The 25,534-nt window shown below is 35.5% G+C and overlaps 1 protein-coding gene across 1 annotated transcript in view; it reads right to left on the bottom strand.

Moving 5' to 3' along the window:
• The window catches only part of LOC137408519 (FMR1-interacting protein NUFIP1-like), a 30,042-nt gene extending 4,582 nt beyond the window's left edge, over positions 1–25,460 (bottom strand). Inside the window, exons 1-6 of the mRNA XM_068095075.1 lie at positions 25,236–25,460; positions 18,577–18,732; positions 12,900–12,976; positions 12,272–12,364; positions 10,049–10,151; positions 7,451–7,508 (exon numbers count right to left, since the gene is read on the bottom strand). Coding sequence (XP_067951176.1) covers positions 7,451–7,508; positions 10,049–10,151; positions 12,272–12,364; positions 12,900–12,976; positions 18,577–18,732; positions 25,236–25,451 — 703 coding nt within the window. The 5' untranslated portion in view covers positions 25,452–25,460. The remainder of the gene's footprint in view (positions 1–7,450; positions 7,509–10,048; positions 10,152–12,271; positions 12,365–12,899; positions 12,977–18,576; positions 18,733–25,235) is intronic.
• Between the last annotated feature and the right edge of the window lie 74 nt (positions 25,461–25,534).

Genomic DNA, 25,534 nt, shown 5'->3' with positions numbered 1-25,534 from the left:
AGTAATACAGTAAGTGATAGTACTAATGGTTTGTATCGACAACTTTTCCTTTTTCTTATCATTTTCACTTGGTTTAGGGTCGATGATTATAGTAATTTTACATTAAATATGTTAAGGGGAGCGAACACCTTCAATATCAATTAAAAATCATTTTTCACTTTGTTCCTCACAGCAAAGTCTATGCTGAAAAAAAATTGCATGTCAGAAATCAAGTAAAAGAAAGGAATATCATAATTGTAATAAAAGCAGTGTTTGCCGCAGCCAGGGTTGGGGGTTAGGATAAAATATCATAATCAACGAGACTCCAACTCGTGGCATTCAACATGATGAGCCGCCACTCTAATACCTGCCCCAATCGACCGCCTTTAGGTATTTCGGGATAATTGTACAGCTAATTATTATCTTCACTTTACCAGCATAGCTGATGATCTCTTACGGCAGACTAGACTACCGGGTACTAGTACAGTGGAACCTCTACTTACAAAAGAATACATGTGAAAATTTTTAGTGACGAAATGTCTTTTGGTAAAAATTGTGACTTGACTTACGAAAGCTACTGCTAGATACGAAAGGCTGTCACAGTCGATTTCATTTGCTACCAAAGGTCAATGAACAAAAATTTTTTTTGCTTTTGTTCAATGAACAATTTGGAGTTATGACATACCACAAACAGGGTAGGACAACTTTCATTACCAGCAACTCGAGTCTGTCAATACTTCAGATCGATAACTTCAATATGTGAGCTTGTAGATTGCCTACGTGTAGGAGTAGGGCATTCAGAGTTCAATTACACAAACCTCGTAATTGTAGAGAATTGTAGTAGTTTTTGTGCTGATGAAAGGGAATAATGTTACGCAATGACCAAAACAGACAAGCCTGGTTGGCTGCAGGTAAGCAGATGCTTCTGATGTAGAGACATAATTATAAATCTTGGCCAGAGAGCTTTGTAAAATAGTCAGTGCTTGTAGGCTATGATAACCCATCACTTGCCATATAATAGACATGTTTGTAGGCTATGATAACCCATCACTTGTCATATAATAGACATGTTTGTAGGCTATGATAACCCATCACTTGCCATATAATAGACATGTTTGTAGGCTATGATAACCCATCACTTGTCATATAATAGACATGTTTGTAGGCTATGATAACCCATCACTTGCCATATAATAGACATGTTTGTAGGCTATGATAACCCATCACTTGCCATATAATAGACATGTTTGCAGGCTATGATAACCCATCACTTGCCATATAATAGACATGTTTGTAGGCTATGATAACCCATTACTTGCCATATAATAGACATGTTTGTAGGCTATGATAACCCATCACTTGCCATATAATAGACATGTTTGTAGGCTATGATAACCCATTACTTGCCATATAATAGACATGTTTGTAGGCTATGATAACCCATCACTTGCCATATAATAGACATGTTTGTAGGCTATGATAACCCATCACTTGCCATATAATAGACATGTTTGTAGGCTATGATAACCCATTACTTGCCATATAATAGACATGTTTGTAGGCTATGATAACCCATCACTTGCCATATAATAGACATGTTTGTAGGCTATGATAACCCATCACTTGCCATATAATAGACATGTTTGTAGGCTATGATAACCCATCACTTGCCATATAATAGACATGTTTGCAGGCTATGATAACCCATTACTTGCCATATAATAGACATGTTTGCAGGCTATGATAACCCATTACTTGCCATATAATAGACATGTTTGCAGGCTATGATAACCCATTACTTGCCATATAATAGACATGTTTGCAGGCTATGATAACCCATTACTTGCCATATAATAGACATGTTTGCAGGCTATGATAACCCATCACTTGCCATATAATAGACATGTTTGTAGGCTATGATAACCCATTACTTGCCATATAATAGACATGTTTGTAGGCTATGATAACCCATCACTTGCCATATAATAGACATGTTTGTAGGCTATGATAACCCATCACTTGCCATATAATAGACATGTTTGTAGGCTATGATAACCCATCACTTGCCATATAATAGACATGTTTGTAGGCTATGATAACCCATCACTTGCCATATAATAGACATGTTTGCAGGCTATGATAACCCATTACTTGCCATATAATAGACATGTTTGCAGGCTATGATAACCCATCACTTGCCATATAATAGACATGTTTGTAGGCTATGATAACCCATCACTTGCCATATAATAGACATGTTTGTAGGCTATGATAACCCATCACTTGCCATATAATAGACATGTTTGTAGGCTATGATAACCCATCACTTGCCATATAATAGACATGTTTGTAGGCTATGATAACCCATCACTTGCCATATAATAGACATGTTTGTAGGCTATGATAACCCATCACTTGCCATATAATAGACATGTTTGTAGGCTATGATAACCCATCACTTGCCATATAATAGACATGTTTGTAGGCTATGATAACCCATCACTTGCCATATAATAGACATGTTTGTAGGCTATGATAACCCATTACTTGCCATATAATAGACATGTTTGTAGGCTATGATAACCCATTACTTGCCATATAATAGACATGTTTGTAGGCTATGATAACCCATCACTTGCCATATAATAGACATGTTTGTAGGCTATGATAACCCATCACTTGCCATATAATAGACATGTTTGTAGGCTATGATAACCCATTACTTGCCATATAATAGACATGTTTGTAGGCTATGATAACCCATTACTTGCCATATAATAGACATGTTTGTAGGCTATGATAACCCATTACTTGTCATATAATAGACATGTTTGTAGGCTATGATAACCCATTACTTGCCATATAATAGACATGTTTGTAGGCTATGATAACCCATCACTTGCCATATAATAGACATGTTTGTAGGCTATGATAACCCATCACTTGCCATATAATAGACATGTTTGTAGGCTATGATAACCCATTACTTGTCATATAATAGACATGTTTGTAGGCTATGATAACCCATTACTTGCCATATAATAGACATGTTTGTAGGCTATGATAACCCATCACTTGCCATATAATAGACATGTTTGTAGGCTATGATAACCCATTACTTGCCATATAATAGACATGTTTGTAGGCTATGATAACCCATTACTTGCCATATAATAGACATGTTTGTAGGCTATGATAACCCATCACTTGTCATATAATAGACATGTGTGCAGGCTATGATAACCCATCACTTGCCATATAATAGACATGTTTGTAGGCTATGATAACCCATCACTTGCCATATAATAGACATGTTTGTAGGCTATGATAACCCATCACTTGCCATATAATAGACATGTTTGCAGGCTATGATAACCCATCACTTGCCATATAATAGACATGTTTGTAGGCTATGATAACCCATTACTTGCCATATAATAGACATGTTTGTAGGCTATGATAACCCATCACTTGTCATATAATAGACATGTGTGCAGGCTATGATAACCCATCACTTGCCATATAATAGACATGTTTGTAGGCTATGATAACCCATCACTTGCCATATAATAGACATGTTTGTAGGCTATGATAACCCATCACTTGCCATATAATAGACATGTTTGCAGGCTATGATAACCCATCACTTGCCATATAATAGACATGTTTGTAGGCTATGATAACCCATCACTTGCCATATAATAGACATGTTTGTAGGCTATGATAACCCATCACTTGCCATATAATAGACATGTTTGTAGGCTATGATAACCCATCACTTGCCATATAATAGACATGTTTGCAGGCTATGATAACCCATCACTTGCCATATAATAGACATGTTTGTAGGCTATGATAACCCATCACTTGCCATATAATAGACATGTTTGTAGGCTATGATAACCCATCACTTGCCATATAATAGACATGTTTGCAGGCTATGATAACCCATCACTTGCCATATAATAGACATGTTTGTAGGCTATGATAACCCATCACTTGCCATATAATAGACATGTTTGTAGGCTATGATAACCCATCACTTGCCATATAATAGACATGTTTGTAGGCTATGATAACCCATCACTTGCCATATAATAGACATGTTTGTAGGCTATGATAACCCATCACTTGCCATATAATAGACATGTTTGTAGGCTATGATAACCCATCACTTGCCATATAATAGACATGTTTGCAGGCTATGATAACCCATCACTTGCCATATAATAGACATGTTTGTAGGCTATGATAACCCATCACTTGCCATATAATAGACATGTTTGTAGGCTATGATAACCCATCACTTGCCATATAATAGACATGTTTGTAGGCTATGATAACCCATCACTTGCCATATAATAGACATGTTTGCAGGCTATGATAACCCATTACTTGCCATATAATAGACATGTTTGCAGGCTATGATAACCCATTACTTGCCATATAATAGACATGTTTGTAGGCTATGATAACCCATCACTTGCCATATAATAGACATGTTTGTAGGCTATGATAACCCATTACTTGCCATATAATAGACATGTTTGTAGGCTATGATAACCCATCACTTGCCATATAATAGACATGTTTGCAGGCTATGATAATCCATTACTTGCCATATAATAGACATGTTTGTAGGCTATGATAACCCATTACTTGCCATATAATAGACATGTTTGTAGGCTATGATAACCCATTACTTGCCATATAATAGACATGTTTGTAGGCTATGATAACCCATTACTTGCCATATAATAGACATGTTTGTAGGCTATGATAACCCATTACTTGCCATATAATAGACATGTTTGTAGGCTATGATAACCCATTACTTGCCATATAATAGACATGTTTGTAGGCTATGATAACCCATTACTTGCCATATAATAGACATGTTTGTAGGCTATGATAACCCATCACTTGCCATATAATAGACATGTTTGTAGGCTATGATAACCCATTACTTGCCATATAATAGACATGTTTGTAGGCTATGATAACCCATCACTTGCCATATAATAGACATGTTTGCAGGCTATGATAATCCATTACTTGCCATATAATAGACACGTTTGTAGGCTATGATAACCCATTACTTGCCATATAATAGACATGTTTGTAGGCTATGATAACCCATCACTTGCCATATACCGTACAGGATGAATTTATTCACGGAGTTATATTTCGCGAAAATTGTCTTTTAATGCATATTCGCGGATGAATTTATTCGCGGCTGAAAACTGCCACTCTCTAGGAAAAGTTAACTCTATTACGTCTAGCAATAGAGTTAACCTTACGCATGCGCGGCTACGCGCATTGCGCGTTTTGTTTTCTATTTAGCTTACAACTACAGGTGGATCGTGCTAAGCTATAAATTCTTTGTTGCGCTCAGAGGTTTTCACGAATATTCATAGATTTGGAGGCCTTTGATGAACCAACAATTTGTGGTAAGTATTGAGTTTTTTCTCAAAACCATTTACTTAATTAGTTGAATTTTACTTTGGTTCTTCGGTATAACGCAATATTTATTTTTTCCATCCTTACCGCTTCATTATTTGTTTTAGTGTGAGAGAGAGATTTTTCATCATACACGCGAGCACAATGACTGCAAGGGTGGTATATGTCATTCTTAAAAGATCACCAATTATTCAGGGAGGTCTGGAAATTGAGGTAGAAGTGACTGCAACTACTTACGAAGAGAATATATCTGTTTAAAAAAAGGAACAAAAACGCCTTTACGAGCACAAATCTTTGGCCAACCGGCAGAACTTTGCAATAGTAAGCCACGAGGAGAGTTCTGATGATAACTTCCTATCCAGCTATGTAGTAGCGAGAGAATCGCCTTTAACATCTACCCAAGACAGCGATATAGAGCTGCTATTACCACAATAACTAATCAGAGAGCACAATTACACACTAGTATTCACTTATCAAGAGTATCAGTTTAATTTTATTGCTCTAGACAACCGCCATATAGACTAAACTGTCTATATTTACTCCATTCATCGTTTGTAAAATTGTATTTGTTTTTGAAACATTGTATTTGTACACTCAAGTTTGTAATAAATTATAATATATCTATACATGAAATAAAATATATAATTTAATCATGTTTGCTGCAGCGATATCAAGGAGTTGTTGTCGATGAAGGGGTCTAGGTTGACTGGTTGCTTTTCTGCCTGGTTGCTTTGCTTCTAGGTTGACTGGTTGCTTCTCTGCCAATATTTCTGCCACGGTGAATATCACTACTTGTCTCTAGTTTTCGTAATCGGAGTAGGTTGTTTCATTCTCAATCTGCAGCAAACACAAAAAAGAAAAAAATATTAATAAGTGTTAAGAAAGTACAAAAACAATACCTGAAGTATTTAATGAAAGCGATCGGTTTTTAAACAAACGAATTAACTAATGCAGTTGATTATAGAAAAAACGTATCTGCACTGCAAAACAAATACATACCATAATGTCCAGATCATAATCTTCCTCAACTTCGGTAATAGAGATTGATGGAGTTGATTTCAATGTAAAAAGACTGGGAGAGATTTTTTGCGATGACGAAGCCATGCCGAATAACTTGTGAAAACCTTGAATAATTTTGTAAATTTTGATGCAATGGCAATAAAACTCGAAGCCCAGCGATGATTTTAAAGAAGTTTTGGAACTCGGCTACGTTTAGTACTTCTGACTAGTGGCTATTTTTGCGATGACGTCATTCTGCATATCTTGTGACAACCTTGAATAATTTTGTAAAGAAATGTGATGCATTGGCAATGGTGTTAGCTCAAAGCCCAGGCAATGATTTTAAGAATGTTTTGAAACTCAACTACGTTTAGTATTTATATTAAAAACCAACCTAGCGGGTAGTTTTTAATTTGATGCAGTAGTTATTCTCCCTTGTGATTAAAAATAGAACTAATTATTCACGGAATTTTATAATTCGCGGAGTTGTCTGTTCGCGAAATCGCGAATTTTAATAACCAACGAATATTTTCATCCTGTACGGTAATAGACATGTTTGGCAAGCCCAATAAAATATGTTTCAATGATTTATTGGATAGGCCTAAGGGAAAACCTTTAGTTGAAAGGGTAATTACTATTGAAAATGACATAGAGAAGATAATTCTAAGTTTATGGGTAAGAAAGCGCCATAACGATTGCGCGTCTTGTACTCCTGTGCATATGTACGCCAGAGATGTAGGAAAAGAGAGAGCAGTAGACATTCATAAAAAATCTCTTAATTTTTAATAAAATTTTAGAACATGACTTTTAGAACAGAGCAGGTGATCCCTCATTATTTCATGCCTCAATATTCGCATTTTTCTCACTGTTCACATAAACACATCACAGATTTTCATTACAAAAATTATTCACACGCCGTAACCTATCGTAAAAAGCTATTACTACCGAGACATTTAGGGAACTTGACTGAAACGTAAAAGCTGGCGAAAATTAGCCAAAATGCTAGACTTACCGATGGGTGAAAGTGGATCGGCGTTGTCCGGATCACGCAGCACCGACGACATCTGGAGCTACATAACGATATATAAAGAAGAAAATAAACACACACAAGCGCAAACTTTGGTATTCAAAGGTTATCTATTGACCCTTAAAATAGTTCAGAAAAAGCAAATGTTCAAAGCTAGTTTTCATTCTTATTGAAATAAGCAATAGGATGCCTTCCCCACAGAATGTACGATCATTGACCATGATTAAAATTCATTTTATTGTTTAAAAAATTTTGGTAGAATGTAAACACTCAATATTTGTCTGTTGATCCACATTTTTAGGCTTCTTCTTACCTAAGCTTAGCCTGTCTTGACAAGCTGTTGTTTTTGCGTAGTTGTCTCCCCTTCGAGCGGCGAGCAACAACAGCTTGTCACAAGACGTACTGCACCTGATGCATCAGCTGCACTTATAAGGAGTTGTTCTCTTCAGTCTACGCGGCTTGGCTGCGATGTTATTCCGGTCGCTCCATCGGTAATCATAACGGATTTCACGCAAAAATTCATGTAGAAAAATTAAGATAAGAACGTTTAACTGGCGACCCCTCTCTGCAGTAAACATTATTAGAATTTGAGAACTTAGGCAACAACAGCGACGAAACATGTCGTTATTTGTGCACTCAGTCAGTTTTATTTCTATTTTTGTATCAGTCAGTTTTATTTGTTCTTATGGATTTTATTTTAAGTTTATTTTATTCTTAAGTTTTACTAAAGTTTATCACAAAAACTGGTCTTTGGTTAAACGTTGTAATCTTGTTTTTTTCTACATAAATCTTTGCGTAAAATCCGTTATGATTACCAATGGAGCGACCGACATAACCTCGCGGCCAAGCCGCGTGGACGGAAGAGAACAACTCCCTATAAGTGCAGCTGATGCATCAGGTGCAGTACGTCTTGTGACAAGCCGTTGTTGCTCGCCGCTCGACGGGGGGACAACTACGCAAAAACAACAGCTTGTCAAGACAGGCTAACCTAAGCTATGATAAATGTTCAGTACACCCTGGGATTATGAAATCCCTATTACACGATTTTTCCGTTTTCGAAGTGGAATACGGCGATATTTCATCCTCGCCATCTGAACCCTATTTCACCATACGAATTCAACAAAAATTTCGCTCCAAGTTGAAATTTGGCAGTCTGTATGCTTATTACGACGAAATAACAAAGATGCCGATATGCTGCCCGCCGAAAACTTTTTCTCAACGACTGAAAAAGATACAATGACCATTTTACTCAGGTCAGCATTCCTCGTGTGCAAAGCGGTAATATTTTCCCTGTAAACCAGTATAAAAGTTGGAGTTGCAATCACTTCAAACACATAGTCGAGGAGCAGACAACTTCTTTTAGCCTGCTAACAATGATTTACTTCATTACATATCACCTTTTTTTTTAAGTGTACAGTAACATAATTAGCGTTGATACTTTTTTGTGTTCCCTTTGCTCTACCCACTACATGTACCAGCTCAAGTCACATCACTACAACGGTACAGCAATAAAATTTCATTTTTCCTTTCAATGGCCATTAAATGGTCAAGTGTGCGAGAGACCCCTTTCGAGTACACTATCGCTCGGGCTTTCGTATCAAATGTGGTTAAAAAAGGTTTTAATGAGGTCGGCTTAAGGTTATAGTGAAAACGAAACTGGACACTGATAGGTGATAACGGTTTAGCAATAAAAAAGCTGAAGTTCAGTAACATACACGTAGTTAAATTAAAAATACACACTAAAACTTATCTTTAAGTGTGTGTTTAGTAAGCTAAATTCATTTAAGTTAAATTCAAAGTTTATTTTTACGCCTATCTCTAAAGGTAAGAACAACCTACGATACGTACTGCTGCTATTGCACATACATGTTGTACATCGCAATATTACATTTAATTGCAGATCATAGCCACTAAATACACTAAAGTTACTGTAGGTAACTATAGTTATTAAGGTTAACATATTCTTTTCTTACTAATTTTTAATAATATATTCGTATTTGAAAAAACACTAATAGTCCCAATATAACTCTTAACGTATACAAAAACACAATACAATAATTGTAGAGACGAGTTTAATTTAAAGCTTCGCGATTCCCAAGAATCGCCAGACGATTCGATGTTGCAAATTTGCAATATTGATTGCAAATTCGATTTATATTGCAAATCATCTATTTATACACGATTTGGTTTATATTCTTTTGTATATTTTAACTTTAAAAGAAATTTTTTTGTGTTTATGAGAATTAGAAACGTTTATTTCATAAATGCTCATGTACCTGGAAGGCCATAGAATGAGCTTATTATAAAACCAAAAGGCCCACGTCGTATAGTTCCAGTACAACTTCCAGCCCACTTTAAAAATCATTAGGTGTGAAATAAATCGTTTTACACGATTATATCGTTTATAAATGTATGATTATCGATATCTCTTTAAATGATGGCGTTTTTATAATCGTTTATCTTCAAAATCGCTACCAATCGATTACATCGCCATATCGTGAAGCAATTGTTTAATCAAACACAACTAGGTGCATACTTAATACAGTGACTTAATTCACTGAAGGGATCTTTTAATTCACACACCTCTGATGAATGGTTCATAGAGTCATTGCCATGGTATTTGTTTCTGTGATTTCGCTGACCCCTGCCACCCCTTCCTCGACCTCTCCGTCCACGTCCCATTCGACTGCAAAATAATTCAGAGAACTAATAAACAACAGATTCTAAGTCACTGGAGAGATGCAATGATGCCACCACGACGAAAGGTTGGTTAGAAGAACGACATCAGATATTGCCTCTCTAACACACTTGTATTTAAAAAGAACTACCGTCCGTCCCCGCATATAAGCCTAACTGGCAAATAAGCCAATCCTAGAAAAACAGCCCTGAAATCAGGGAATTTGTAAAAACTGGGATATTAGCCGACCCTATAAATCATAACACATGTACTTATCAAAGCAGAAGGCTGCGGAAATAAAGCGAATTATTAAATTAAATAAAGCAAATTATTAATAAATTTTGTAAACAGTAAGACTTCTGACTGGTGAGTAGTTGTATTTAAATTAGCCTATCGTGTCTCCGTGTGATCGAAAGGTAACAATCATATGTTTGTGTTGAGCCTATGGAAAATATGCTTACATCTTACGCGGACCTTAGTTCTGGCCTCTGAAAAACACACTTTTATAGCTATTTTTCTTCGCGGTGATAAGATGCATTACAACGTCGATTTTACAAATTGTAAATCAATGGACTTCTAATGATCATCTTTTGGGTAATAGTAGTAATGACAGTAAGTATTTATTTTTAACAGTAATAATAATCTCGGTAAGCTATAGTAATAGTGGTGCCTCGTCTGACTCGGAACATGCTTGACTTGTCCATCACGATAGTATGAAGAGAACAAACAAGTGTCTGAACTGATTCTGTAACACATTTGTGGCCTTTCTGGTGGCATCAGATGATGTACAATTTTATCCTAATCAATTTGGTCAACAGTTCTGACAACTTATATGCGCTAATGTCAAATATTTGGTTTTACCAAATATTTAATCGCTTCCACAAAAAAATTTATTTGGGAGCGAAGAAGTTAACTATAGTGGTAACCATTATTGTTGTTTTAATTTTATTAATAAAGTTGAGTTGAAAAAGGTTAGAGTTGCAGTTGTTAAAATAAAGTTAGCATGTCATTTCGTTTGCTTTCAATCAGAGTTACACGCGTATTAGCCAGGTCCCTTAGTTTGATAAAAAGAATTTGTGTTCTAGAACCGGCTTAAATGTGGGCATATACAGTACCTACAAAACTTTACATGCTAGGCATAGCATTAGATGACACACTTATAAACACTGTTACTTGGAAACATGAAATACTCTACATCCTCACTTCCTGTTAGATGAGAACATGTTAAAGCTGAACTACTAATTTTTGTCGTAAGTTTTAAGTTTTTAATTTTTTAAGTTTTGATAGCCATCAGAAGGTAATTATGGGATCAAATATGACCATCTCCGCAGACTTGTTGACTGATACAAATGCTAAATTATCGAATATCAAACAGAACATTCTAAAATGAAAAGTACTCACTGTAATGTTGGTGTGAAGCAATAAATAGAACTGGGTTATTTAGAATATGGAAACAAGAATAACATAAAATATAAAAACTGAGTTGCTCAAAACAAAAGTTAAGAAAAATGTTAATATTGGGTCGCCGTGTAAATCGAAGACAGACAAGAGGTAGAAAAGTGGAAGAGGCCAAAGCAAATAAGATATTTCTGAAGCAATACTATGATTGTGAGTGAACAATTTCACAAGTGTTGCATTTTTTGTATAAATTCTCCAATGTTTTATTACATTTTTTATTATGGTTTTCTGCAAACTTTCAAAATTAACAAGCATTAAGGTCAAAACCTTTTGCCATTCAATGAAAGCCATTTTAGTTTACTATCTGCAGCTTTTCATCAAAGAAATGAATATTATTCAGCAGCAAGTTCTGCAGTAGAAATCAAAGTAACACAAGGTTTAGGTGTTAGGTTAAATTGAAATATAATTAAATAGATTATTTAGTAATTACTTCAACACTATATCTTTCTATACAGCGATAGACATATCGCAACCTGCTGACATATCAAAATGTTCAAAGACAACTTGACCTCAGATACGTATATTATGCGGCCTCAACGCTTGATGACAAACTGGGTGAGTAGTGCTTACTCTGGGGTTAACTGACCCATTAGTGGTGTACTACAAAGTGACAACGTTTCCTTAGATTGAAAGGGAAGGTCGACGTGATCAAAATTAAACGCTTGCTTTACCCAAATTGTTTAGTTTCAAGGAGTTCTCCTCTCTCTCTTTTAGCTTTTCGTTCTTCCTCTTTCCTCTGTACATTTGCTGCGGTTGGGTAATTTCTGTCAAACATGCAACATACAATACAACCCATAACTGAGCATACATTTTATTCAAGAGCAATGCTTGCGTGCGCTATGAATAATGTTCAGAACAAGACACAATTCTATACGCTATATGGATGTATGTTGAACAGTGAGTACAGTTCTGTACATTTCATAAATTGTATTCCTTTAATTTCAAGCATACAATGCATCTGACATGTAATACAGTACATGTGACACATGATGAAATACATTACAAGTGACACAAGATGAAATACAATGAAGATGACACTTGATAAAATACAATGAAGGTGACACATGATGACATACAGTGCAGGCGACACATGTTGAAATACAGTGCAGGTGACACATGATGACATACAGTGCAGGTGACACATGACGACATACAGTGCAAAGCGACACATGATGACATACAGTGCAGGTGACACATGATGACATACAGTGCAGGTGACACATGATGAATTCTGCTAGCTATTCCAGTCCATGCTAAACATACAGCAAAAAAAGGATAAGTAAAAATAACTAGATTTACCTCCTCCGCTCCTCCAACCATTTGTTTATGTCTTCTGATGATTCTTTAATTTTATCAGCCAATCCAGTGGCATGTTGCTAAAACAGTAAAATGTTTAGCATGGGACTGGTACATTTGCCTAATGTGTGACAAAAAATGACCTTTTGCAATACTACGCTAACAAAATGAATCTTCCCTTTTTGACATACTTTGTTGTATCCAAAGCATAGATAATACTCACCCAGGACATCTTAAAAAGGCTTCAGCAGAAGCTTCTGGAAACCCTTTTTACTTAAAGATGAACTCACAAAGTTTTAGTAGATGCTATCAAAGAGCATCAACATCTTTCTATCATTTGCGATTGTTTTCGATGTTTGAGGTGATTGACTACCAGGATGTTAAAAGATTAAAATCCACAAAACCTGATCGTGGTTAAAACATTCAAAAGAAAATTCACATCAAAACGATGTCATTAGTTGCTATCGTTGCTGTAGTTGACATCGGCTATTGCATTCAAGTTGCAGAATTATACATTTTTACTCTTTCAATCTCTTCGCAAATATAGACCTAATAATTTCTCTTTCGCTTGATCTAATCGTTTTAACAGCGATCAAGTCTTGTCGATTCTAATCTTGAAACATCCTGACAGTTAGATCAATTGAAGCATAAAAACAATCGCAAATGATAGAAAATACAGACAGTTTCTGATAGTCTTTTAAAACTTTGTGTAAGTTTATCTGCATGTCGTCCAATTGATCAGACAAGTAAATAGGCTGCAATTTCATAATGACGATATATCATGTGCTGAAAAACTGTGATAGTATGATTGCAAATATTTGTAGGTTTTATAATTCCAGTTCAGCTTTTTCAAAATAGCGCGTGAACAAATTTACAAAAAAAAAACTCGCACTTATACTGCAGAAAGCTTTATACTTCGAATTTGCTGAAGAAAATCATGTTTCACAATATTAATTGGAAAAACGCTGTTGGGCTTGCATGACAAAGTGTGTGAGTGTTTATAGCAATGAAGTTTACCATACTTTTCGTCAGATTTCACTCGTGTTTCCTGCCAATAACCAAGCTTTGTCAATAAATAATATATTTGAGAACTTCATAAAAATAAAAAAATGCATTTGGATAAAGAAGTTTCAATGATATACAGTACACTCTCAAGATACAATTTTAATCCGTTCCCGGGTTGGTAGTGAAAAAATCGTAAGGGTATAGAAACCATAGTAATTATATTATGCAAACATCACCTAAGAAAAATCATCAAAATTCTATATAAGTGCTGTACGTATTATTAATTAGTAACAAAATAGTATCTTAAACTTGGTAACTATAGTTACCTATTATAGTAACTTTAGTGCATTTATTGGTTATGATCTGCATTAAAATGTAACATTGCAATGTGTTGCGTAGTTTGTAGCATAGATAGTTCTTGCCTTCAAGACGGAGGTACGTATAACATAAAGATTAAATTCACTTTAACCCTTTAGCGACGATCGGCTTACGGCTTGGAAAGTACCAGCGGACGGGGGCAATTACTAGGGCGATTTGACCCTTCGACATGACTGCATAAAAACTGCAGTAACTTACATCACAACTGCGGTAGTGGCATAAATCAACATGCATGAGAAAGCTGAGAAATTATTCTACAGGCTCATTGTTTTTGCATGCAATTAGCTTGCAAATGCTTTCCAGCAAACGTGTCCATTTGTTGAAGAGATGATTTTTTTATTTTCATGTGCCAACTTCCATTGCATTTTCCAAATCGATACGAATAATCGACAATGTTGTACAAATACTACTTGCAAGGATTCATAGGTTCACAACAGTTTGCAAAAAAAATTGGTCGTCTAAGGGCTTTGAAAGTTAAGTTACGAGCTCCGATACATTATGGGAGCGCCCCTCGAAATTCTCAGTGCGCGACCTGTAAGACAAGCAAAAATTGAAGGCCTGACATGGCCGCCTAAAAATCGCAATAACTTGCACACAAATTGACATGGAGCTATAAATTAATATGCATTGGACAGCTTAGAAATTTCTCAACAGGCAGCCAATAATTTCCTGGAAATAGTCTGTGATTATTTTTGACAAATTATTAATTTGTCTAAGTTTTCACTTCTTTTTCCATAAAATATCGATAACAAATACATTTTTAAAAGCAATAACTCTGTGAAAATGATTTATAATAAGCATCTGCACAGTGTCATATGTTTGCAAGAGTTAGCAAAAAAAAAAATTTGTTTAAGTGCATTAAAAGTAGAATTAGGAGCTTCGGTGCATTGCGGGTGAAGACCTTCAAAATGCTCATGACGCCATGTCGATAACCGTGCAACAGTCGCCCGACAAGGCAGCTCAAACCTTGCTATAACTCTCGTGCAATTTGGCATAAAGCTGCAAATGAATATGCATCTGAAAGCTGAGATATTTTTCTATACAGACTGAGATTGTTTCCTCCAGACAGCTTGTGAAAACTTAGCATCTTGAGATCTATATGTTTGCAGTTATGATTTTTTGCATTCAATTTATTATTATGTATTTCTTGAAGCTATATATGTATCAATTTTGCATATAATCTCATTGCACAGACTCATATGCGCTGCAGCAAAGATTAACTGTTTGTGTACAAGAAGAATGGAGTGGTGGGCCTGTATTCACACATTTGGTGAAGCAGCAACAGACAAGAAGCAACATTTATTATGAACAAACACGGCAAATCATGGAGAAAGCAATCTGCTACATTGCAGAACATGTGAACTGAACTCTCTTGATTAGTTGGCTGCCCTGAAAAGGGCAATGGACAACAAATACAACATATCAAAGCAATGCAGAACAAATACAACATATCAATGCAATGCAGAACAAATACAATAGACTAGATGACATTTCAGCAAATGTATGTACAAAAGCTAAAAATACAAAGCAATGAAACAGTTGCCAAAACTAAATAAATTAATTTGTAAAGAAATTTATCTAGCATGGTAAGGAATAAAACATGACTTGCACAAAGATACTCCACATGCTAGGCATTTAAACTTAGTTTCGCTTCGTTTATGGGTGCCGTCATCATTTCGCCTTGAGCAGCACTTACAAACTCTATATTTTGGTTTTCTATTTTTTCCTGGACTATTTGGCACTAGTCGATGAGGGGAAGAAGTTGAAGAAGTTGAAGCGCAGGAACTAGTGTATTTGCGGCAAGATCCAGTGTATTCAAATATCTGTTCAATTAATTTATTTCGAAACTCTAGGTCAGTTATTTTACAGCCGCTATGTACTCTATAAACTATGACTGCATTATACACACAAATATCCAATAAGTGAAAAAATAATTTTTTGTACCATTTCATGGTTTTACGCGCAACGTTATAATAATGCAAGTTTTGATCTGATTTGTCAACTCCCCCCATGTATTTGTTGTAATCCAAAATAGCAGCTGGTTTGCAAATTTTACCCCCCTTATAATTTACTTTGCCTGTATCTACGACTTCCAAGTTTTTATGCATAGTTGAAATTAAACAAATAAATTTTTTATCTCTCCAACAGCCAATCATACTATCACCATTAGAAAAACTCGTTGTTTCACCTTTTTTAATAGTTTGTCCATTACATAATTTTAAATCTCTAGGAACACCTTTTCTGTTTGGACGCAGAGTTCCGCAAACATGAGTGTTATTTTTTATAAGTTCAGCAGCTAACTCTGGCGAATTATAATAATTGTCCATATATAAGCAACGACCTGTATTCAGCAAACCATTCATTAATTTCATTACTATATTATGGGTGACTCCTCTGCCGGTACCTTCAGCTTGCTCTCGCTCATCACCTATGTACACAGACAGCTTGTGCACGTAGCCAGAGACAGCATCGCAGAGAGCAAATATCTTAATTCCAAATCTGGATCTCTTAGATGGAATATACTGTTTGAAGCTAAGCCGTCCTTTCCATGCCAGCAAGCTTTCATCTAAAGATATAAATTTACCTGGCAGTAAAACAGAAGATAACCGCTCACATATCATGGATAACACATTGCCTAGCTTGAACAATTTATTGCCAGCAGGGTTTTCCGAGTTGTCAGTGAAATGTAAACAGTTTAAAATCGTTAAAAACCTGTCTCTTGAAATCATTTTCCCAAATATTGACGTAGATAAATGGGGACGGGTAGACCAGTATAATTTTAGAGTAGGCTTTTTAACAATACCCATGAGCACAACTAAACCAAAAACTCGCCAAATATCTTTGTCATCGACAGGCTCCCAGGCATCGCGATGTTTTTGAAGGCCATATCTATTTGTTTCGTTAACTATTACATTCATGATGGCCGATGTGATAAAAAGTTTTAAATAATCAAAAATACTTATCTGTCCAGGAATTCGACTTTTTACTCCTGCCAAGCTTTCATCAAAATGCAAATCTTTGGGTTTTAAGTCGGCTCCTCTTTTAAAGCCGTAAATACTCCCTGTTTCATCGCCGGCCGTTTCACTCTCATTTTCGCTATCAGATTCACTCTGTTGATCTTCTATTTCACATGCATCGTCTTCCCCACTTTCTTCTGACCTGATATCCTCTTCCTCACTTTCGAACCAGTTGATGTCTTCATCTAAACGTACTTTTTTGGCTGAGCTGGAACAATCGCGTCCGTCCATGTTGACTAGCTTTCCAAAAAGGAAGAGCAATTTTTTGCAACGTGTTCTTCTTGCACATGCGTATTAGGGATTACTTTTCAGTCTCAAAAGTTTACTACAAAACCTACTGAAATTGATGAAATAATTAATTTTATTTTTAAACGCTATTTTCTTAAAAAATAAAATATTTTAAAAAAGGTCTATCGTAGACTGATTTCTAACGGGCTTTCACGTGATTCGGCCTCTGAGACATTGCCCGGTTGACGGGCTTTCACGTGATTCGTCCCCAAAGAGTTAAATAAGTTTAGCTTACTAAATACAAACCTAAAGCTAAGTTTTAGTATGTATTTTTATCTATTTTGCCAAATTACAACTTTTTATCAGTTAAAGTTTTATCACTTATTAGTTTCTAGCTCCGTTTTCAATATAATTTTAGCTGATCTAATTAAAACCTTTTTCAAACTAACTTGGCAAGAAAACCGGAACGATGCTGTTTTTTTAATGTAGTAAAATTTTGTTAGCAGATTAACAGAAGTTGTCTGACCACTGACCTTCTGTTTGAAGGAATCGCATCTCTAACTTCGCTACTGGTTTTAAAGGGAAAATATCACCACTTTACTCGTGAGAATGGCTGAACTGAGAGAAATTGGTCATCGTGTCTCTTTCAGGAGTTGTGAAAATGTTTTCAGCGAACAGCATTGAGGTGTTTTTATTATTTTGACGTACATAATAAGCCCACCGTCTACCAAATTTAAACACCTGTGAAAATTTTGTTGAATTCGTATGGTGAAAAACCAGAGAGGAAAAAATCCTCACGTTCCATTTTGTAAGGTGAAAAAAATGTATATCAGGGTAACCGTATCCTGATGATGCACTGTACATACATTTAAAGATGAGCATAGAGAGAGAGAGAGTCTGAACTCTTGAGAGTCAGTCAGCTCTTGAACTTCTGCAAAATATCCGTCTTTTCTATAATCTTTTCAAAATGGCGATAGTTAAAAATTTAGCAAATACCATTAGTCAAAAATCAATAATTAATCAATGTGTAAAAAAGATACTAATGGACTTACCATGTTATAATGCAGTTTAACTAGCTTAGGAGCCGCAATGTAAGGACAATCCTTGACCCTGCACTTTTCATGTTCGCTAATATGAACTTCATATTGGTCGCTGATGTTGAAACCTCTATCACAGGCATCGCAGTAATATGTACACAATGAGTTGTCCTGCAGCAGAAGTTTAGACAGGAGTTAAACCTCTCACGAACTTATAACAATCAAGTATAGTCACACCTTTGTATGTCCCAAGTTGGAGAAAATATTCTTATACAAATATATTTTGGTTTTGCTTGATTCTTTACAGAGCCCCAAATACAATGACAAATAACTCATTATTTACTACAATAGGAGCTGTGTGTCCTTTTCGTCCGCCTGAAGCCACGCTAAGAGCGTTAAGAAAAAAGATATTACCTCACACAGTAATCAAACTCAGTGCATCAGATTCAAAAACATCAACTCTTTGAACCCTAATGGCCGGTTTTCCGGCCTTGCATAGGGTGTGTCACAATTCCTTCACGTGGCTTTGGTTACAAAAGCTGTTTATAAGTAACAGCAGAAACTAATCCAGTTAATTTTTGCACAGGATGTTAGACCAGAAACTTGACTTCCATTTGTAACAGTTTTTAAATATCTTTACCAACTTCCTTCGTTTTAATAACAAATTTTATTAAAGCGATATCGCAAAAAAATCGATATGACTCATTTGTTGGTAGGTCATAAATGATTTTGATGCAAATAAAGAACTTTTGATAATAATTATAATTTTCCAGTATATTTTGAGTCATGAAATGATAAACAAGTGCTAAATGGATATGCTGCTACTGTAAATGTTTTTACGAGTTTTGTAAACTCATACGAACTTTTATAGTTTTAGCCCGAATAATGGTGAAGTACTGTTTTTTTTTCTGTTTTAGGGCAATTGCTGTGGGTTGCCCAACTTTTACTAGTGTTTTACCAAACATCATTGTATGATGAGCACGTTTAGATATACTTAATAAAAAGTTTAAAAACTTCGGATCGTTGGACAGATTGCCCAGAGTTACTGACACCCATTGACAAAAATGGCCAGGGTTCAAAGGGTTAACACTACCACTGCACCCCTTGAGTACCTTAGAACTTCATTGGATAATTCTCTACATAAACTGTTTACTCATGACAATCTCTCACCATGCACAAGACCGGCAAGCGTACTTGGTTACATATAACAATAACACAACAGCATTATATCGGGGTTCGCATGAAAAAATCAAATTTTTTAAATCAAGATTTTTTGGTGAAAAAATCAGAATTTTTTGTATAATTATGCAAAAATCATTGTTTCTTGACAAATGATCATGTTTTGAAATGTGTGTAACAAATCTCTAAGCACTCCTCTCTCATGAATTAGCAAGTGTAATGGAGATTGACTGCATGTGTGGTACAATGCTACAGAAGGACCTTAGAAGTTAGGTACTGTGAGTTTATCTAGTAAACCTCAAAAGAGGAGTGCGAGGTTGTGACTGTAGCTGGTACAATTTTCCTCGGCTATTCTGTTCAATAAATGATTATATGACATCAAACTTTTTAATGCAATCAGCTCAAGTGCAAGCATTGAAAAAGTATTCTTGCCTTTGGTTTCATTTATTTATAAAAAAATATTTATATTTGACATGATCAACAGCATCGATCACAACAAGGAAGAATGAGCTTAAATAATTCACAGAGCCTTTTTATGTCTTTGGCCTTCATTCATAATTTGTGTGAACTGCTAGTAGCTCTGCTCCACTAACTTACATGTTGTTTGTTCATTATAAATTTGTATGACTGTTGAATGCAAGAAATATAAGTTGGCAGACTAAAGCAAGCACTGTATATCCCCACATATAAGCCAACTCTGAAACACACAGTTTTTTTGCAAAACACAGGGGTACATCTTATACGCGCGTAACTCTAATTGAAAGCTAACAATATGCAAACTTTATTTCAACTAAAACTACAACTCGAACCTTCATCAACTAAACCTTATAAACCAAAGTAAAACAAAAATAATGGCTACCACTATCGTTAACTCTTTAACCGCCAAATAAATTTTTATGGAGAAAAATATTAGGTAAACCAAACATTTGACAGGAGGAATATTAGTCGCCATAACATTTGACCAAATTGATAAGCATAAGAATTTACATTATCTAATCTCATAAAAAGGCCACAAATGTATTGCAGAGTCAGTTTAGACACTTGTTTGTTCTCTTTATATCATCATGGTGGACAAGTTAAGCATGTTCTGTGTTAGATGAGTTACCACTATTACTATAGCGTATGGCAATATTATTATCGTATTTTTCGGACTATAAACCGCACCCCTATATAAGCCGCGTCTACCTCATTTTCCAAAAAATGATAATAAAACAATACATAAGCCACACCTTTTATAGGCCGCAGAACTCAGGACGTCGCTTTAAAACGCGGCGGCAACTTTGCGGTTTAAAACGGAACAGCGCCTAACGGCACTGTTTCGTATTAACCGACGCTTTTTAAAGGTTGACTTGCAACAAAATTCACATTACAGTTATTTGATGTGAAAAGATTCACCATGTCTTACTCTGTTGTGTTGTAGGTGCAAAATATGTGGGAATGTGATTATAAGCTCTTAAAAACTCAAAAACGAACAGTTAATCGCAGCCACTCGAGACCGCCGTAGTTTGGATTCTCTTTCCAAAACGGCTCAAATGTGACGTAGCTGTGGTAGATGGTTTCTGTTTACTCTTTCATGCAACCTTAATCGTCGAAATATTTTCACAAATATACTTCACGCATTCAATAAAACCATGTCTATTGTTCTTACGCGTCTGTTTTATCGTCATCATAATGCTGTCACTTTCAGCAGTGATATCTTATAACTTACTAAAAAAATTCGTTTAATTCTTTAGCCTTAACTTGAAGGAGTGCATATCATTGTCTGATAATCATGACGAGCCTGTTGGTCACTTGTGATAATCGAAAAGCGCTGCAGAAATTATTTGCAAAGTATTGGGTCACATGATCAGATTACGACTTGCCGATTAGACCAAACCGAACCAAAACTGTAAAGTAGAGAGCATCTATATTTGATACGGGGTCTTCAGTAAAACCCGAAGTGTTTGTCATAAACTAGTGCTACGATAAGTTTTATATTGAGCTTTTTAATGGCCTTTCAATTCACCTAGAGAACATCACGTGACAAGACAATAACCAAATTTCATGACTACGCCAGAGAAATAAAGAGATTCCAATCAACGGCGGCTTTTCGTTTTTGAACTTTTAAGAGCTTGTAATCACATTTCTACATATTTGGCACCTACAACACAACATAGTAAGACATGGTGAATCTTTTGATACCAAATAACTGTAATGTGAATTTTGTTGCAAGTCAACCTTTAACCTAGTGCCTAACGGAACAGTACCGTTAGGCATTGTTTTGTATTTTCTTCCACCGCTAGAGGCGCACTATCAGGAGATTATGGTTAATGCGCTCTAGCAGTGAAAGAAAAAGCCACAGACTAGCCGCATCCTCATATAAGCCGCATGGCTCAAATCGTCAGAAAAAAGTAGCGGCAAATAGTCCGAAAAGTACGGTTCTGTTGAAAATAAACTCACTGTCACTACTACATGTATTATTGCCCAATAGATAATGATCAGAAGTCCATTCATCTACAATTCGTGAAACCTACATAGCTGTAATGCTTCTGATCATGGCAAAGAAGAAATAGCTATGAAAATGTGTTTTCGAAAGACAAAACTAAGGTCGGTGTGAGATGCAAACAGGTTCTCCATTGGCTCAACGCAAACACGATAGACTAATTATGCAACAGAAGTGTAGGCTTGATAATCTGCAGGTTCTTTGGTAGCGGTAATTATTGGTAATTGAAGTGAGTTGGTATCAGTTCATTCGTTTGTTTCATGCTTATTTGTAGTTTTATTTTCATTTCCGCCATGTTTCATTTTCATATACAAAACTATTTGGAATAATTTAGAACTTAGTAAGTTGAAAATAACTTTGTATATTGAAACATATATTTGCTCCATCTTTACCTCATATAAGGATAAACTCTTACATACATATGGAAGTGATCATTTGTCCATGTTTCACTGTGTATGTCTCGCAAAGCTTAGATCAACAGTAATGTTGAGCAGCGCTTTCAACATATTAGAGTAAAATAGTTTTTTTTTGTGAGAATTGGCATGCTATACTTTAGTCTGTGTTGTTAATAAAATGTAGCTAAAACATCCCGAAAAAAGCTTCTGTAATTGTGCAAAGAAACATAAGTAAGTATAAGTCACTCTAAGTAATCTAGAACAAATCGAGATTTGTTCTATTTGTAAGTAATACTTACAAATAGAAGTTTGTAAGTATGCAAACTTACGTATTGCATCCAAAATCAGTTACTGTACGAATAAAATGGACAGTACCAAAATCACGAATAAGTTTGATAATACAGGCAGCTTAAACAACAGTAACTTTACGCTTGATCAATTAGAGAATATTCTTGAAACGGAATACATTTGTCTAATCACAAAGTTCTAATGACAGTCAAGTTTCAGCATTTTTCAATTGCTTTTCATAATGGTAGAGAAACAGAATGCATAGTTATCCACGAGAGACAAACAATTGTTAGGGAAGGAAAGTACAACAAATGCTTCGAATGTCATTCACCCAGCATTAGTATGTGACGTCTGACAAAAATTTACAATTTGTGTTTATGAACTTCTTTACTAGAAGCCTAAAAGTCTCTCAAGACATCCTAATTTGATTACTTTCTAAATGAAATGTATAATAAAAATAAAATTTAATTGAGCAAAATACAAACAGTTGAACATATTTCGTTCAAAGTAAACTTCGATTTAACGGAATACATTTATCTAATCACAAGGTACTAATGACAATCAAGTTTGAGTGTTTTTCAATTGTTTTTTCTTGCAACAAAATTCACATTACAGTTATTTGGTATCAAAAGATTCACCATGTCTTACTCTGTTGTGTTGTAAGTGCCAAATATGTGGAAATGTGATTACAAGCTCTTAAAAGCTCAAAAACGAAAAGCCGCCGTAGATTGGAATCTCCTTATTTCGATGACGTAACCACGAAATTTGGTTATCATCTTGTCACGTTTGATCTCACATGAATTGAAAGGCTAATACAAAGCTCAATATAAAACTTATCGTAGTACTAGTTTATGACAAACACTTCGGGCTTTACCGAAGACCCCGTATCAAATATAGATGCTCGCTACTTTACAGTTTTGGTTCGGTTTGGTCTAATCGGCAAGTCGTAATCTGATCATGCGACCCAATACTTTGCAAATAATTTCTACAGCGCTTTTCGATTATCACAAGTGACCAACAGGCTCGTCATGATTATCAGACAATGATATGCACTCCTTCAAGTTAAGGCTAAAGAATTAAACGAATTTTTTTGGTAAGTTACCTATAAGATATCAGTGCTAAAAGTGACAGCATTACAATGACGATAAAACAGACGCGGAAGAACAATAGACATAGTTTTATTGAACGCGTGAAGTATATTTGTGAAAATATTTCGATGAATAAGGTTGCAAGAAAGTGTAAACAGAAACCATCTCTCACAACTACATCACATTTGAGCCGTTTTGGAAAGGGAATCCAAACTACGACGGTCTCGTGTGGCTACGATTTTCTGTTCGTTTTTGAGTTTTTAAGAGCTTGTTATCACCTTTCCACATATTTTGCACCTACAACACAACAGAGTAAGAGATGGTGAATGTTTTCATATCAAATAATGGTAATGCGAATTTTGTTGCAAGTCAACCTTTAAGTTCACTATTTGTAAGATTACTCACAAATAGTTTGCAATGCAATCTATTTGTAAGTAATACCAATGATATACAGCCCCCCCCCCCATGGGGGGCTGTATATCATTGGTATTACTTACAAATTTGTAAGTATTGTTGAAAACATTTTGCTTCAAACAAGCTTTTAAGAGATACTCGACGCCCCTTGCATCAATTGTCTCTTTCGATGCAGGCTTGTTGACAAAGTTTGGCACATCATTGGACAAAAGTAACGTTTTCGCGCAAAAACGAGAATCTACTATTTTTAAACTTGACTAGCAAACAAATACATTTTTTGCCTATGAATATGAAAAAAATTTTTTGACTGAAAGGAAATTTATGCTTTCTTTAATCAAAGTCGTTTTATTGAAACCAATAAATTATAGTATCTATCCTACTTATAATTTCCTAACTATTTATTGAAAAGAAATAGTTTGCAAAATATGTTCCAGTTTGCTAAATTGCTTCAAAATTTTAGGAAGCTCACGCAGCTGATCAGTGATGAACAGCTGCATGCGCTAAAAATATTGAGAGAGCATTACTTGTGCAATGTAAAACGCTGCTGGGTTCATTAAAACAGCGCTAAAAACAAGACTTTATCAATTTTATAAAACAAAAAATCCTCAAGTTTTTGTGAGCAAATCGGGTGCCGCAAAGTCATGCCAAAACTAACAACTCAGATTTTCCAGTAAGCCTAAATAAGATTACCTAGCATCAATAGTCACCAAGAAAACGTGTTGAATTTCAACAACCTTTAATGAATTAACGATCTATTACGGCTAACTCCCAAACTCGAGACCGCATAGCCCGAAATTCGGACATTTAAAGTAACTTTAATAAACATACTTTGTGACGCGTAGAAGGTTTAGGGAGCTGACAGCCTTTTGTAATGCTTTGTAGCGGTTGATCATAATCACTGTATCTATGTTTATGAATTCCAAAACACTGAGCTCTTTCTTGCAGCAACTCTGTCCAAGGGTTAGCCTTTCTTTTCAATGCTGAATCTGCTACTTTGAGAGACAGGTTAGGAGAGGGAATAGGAGCATGCGTTACACTGGCCATGCTTCGAGACTGCGGAGGAAAAGCCTACGAAGTTAGGTGAATTTTTACTTCTCATAGAAAAAACGCTATAGCTCACTACGGGA

The sequence above is a fragment of the Watersipora subatra genome, chromosome 11 (genome assembly GCF_963576615.1).
Source record: "Watersipora subatra chromosome 11, tzWatSuba1.1, whole genome shotgun sequence".
In the NCBI taxonomy this organism is placed as follows: Eukaryota; Metazoa; Bryozoa; class Gymnolaemata; order Cheilostomatida; family Watersiporidae; genus Watersipora; species Watersipora subatra.
Note: the sequence above shows the minus strand (reverse complement) of the source record. Positions and strands in the feature narration are given on the sequence as shown.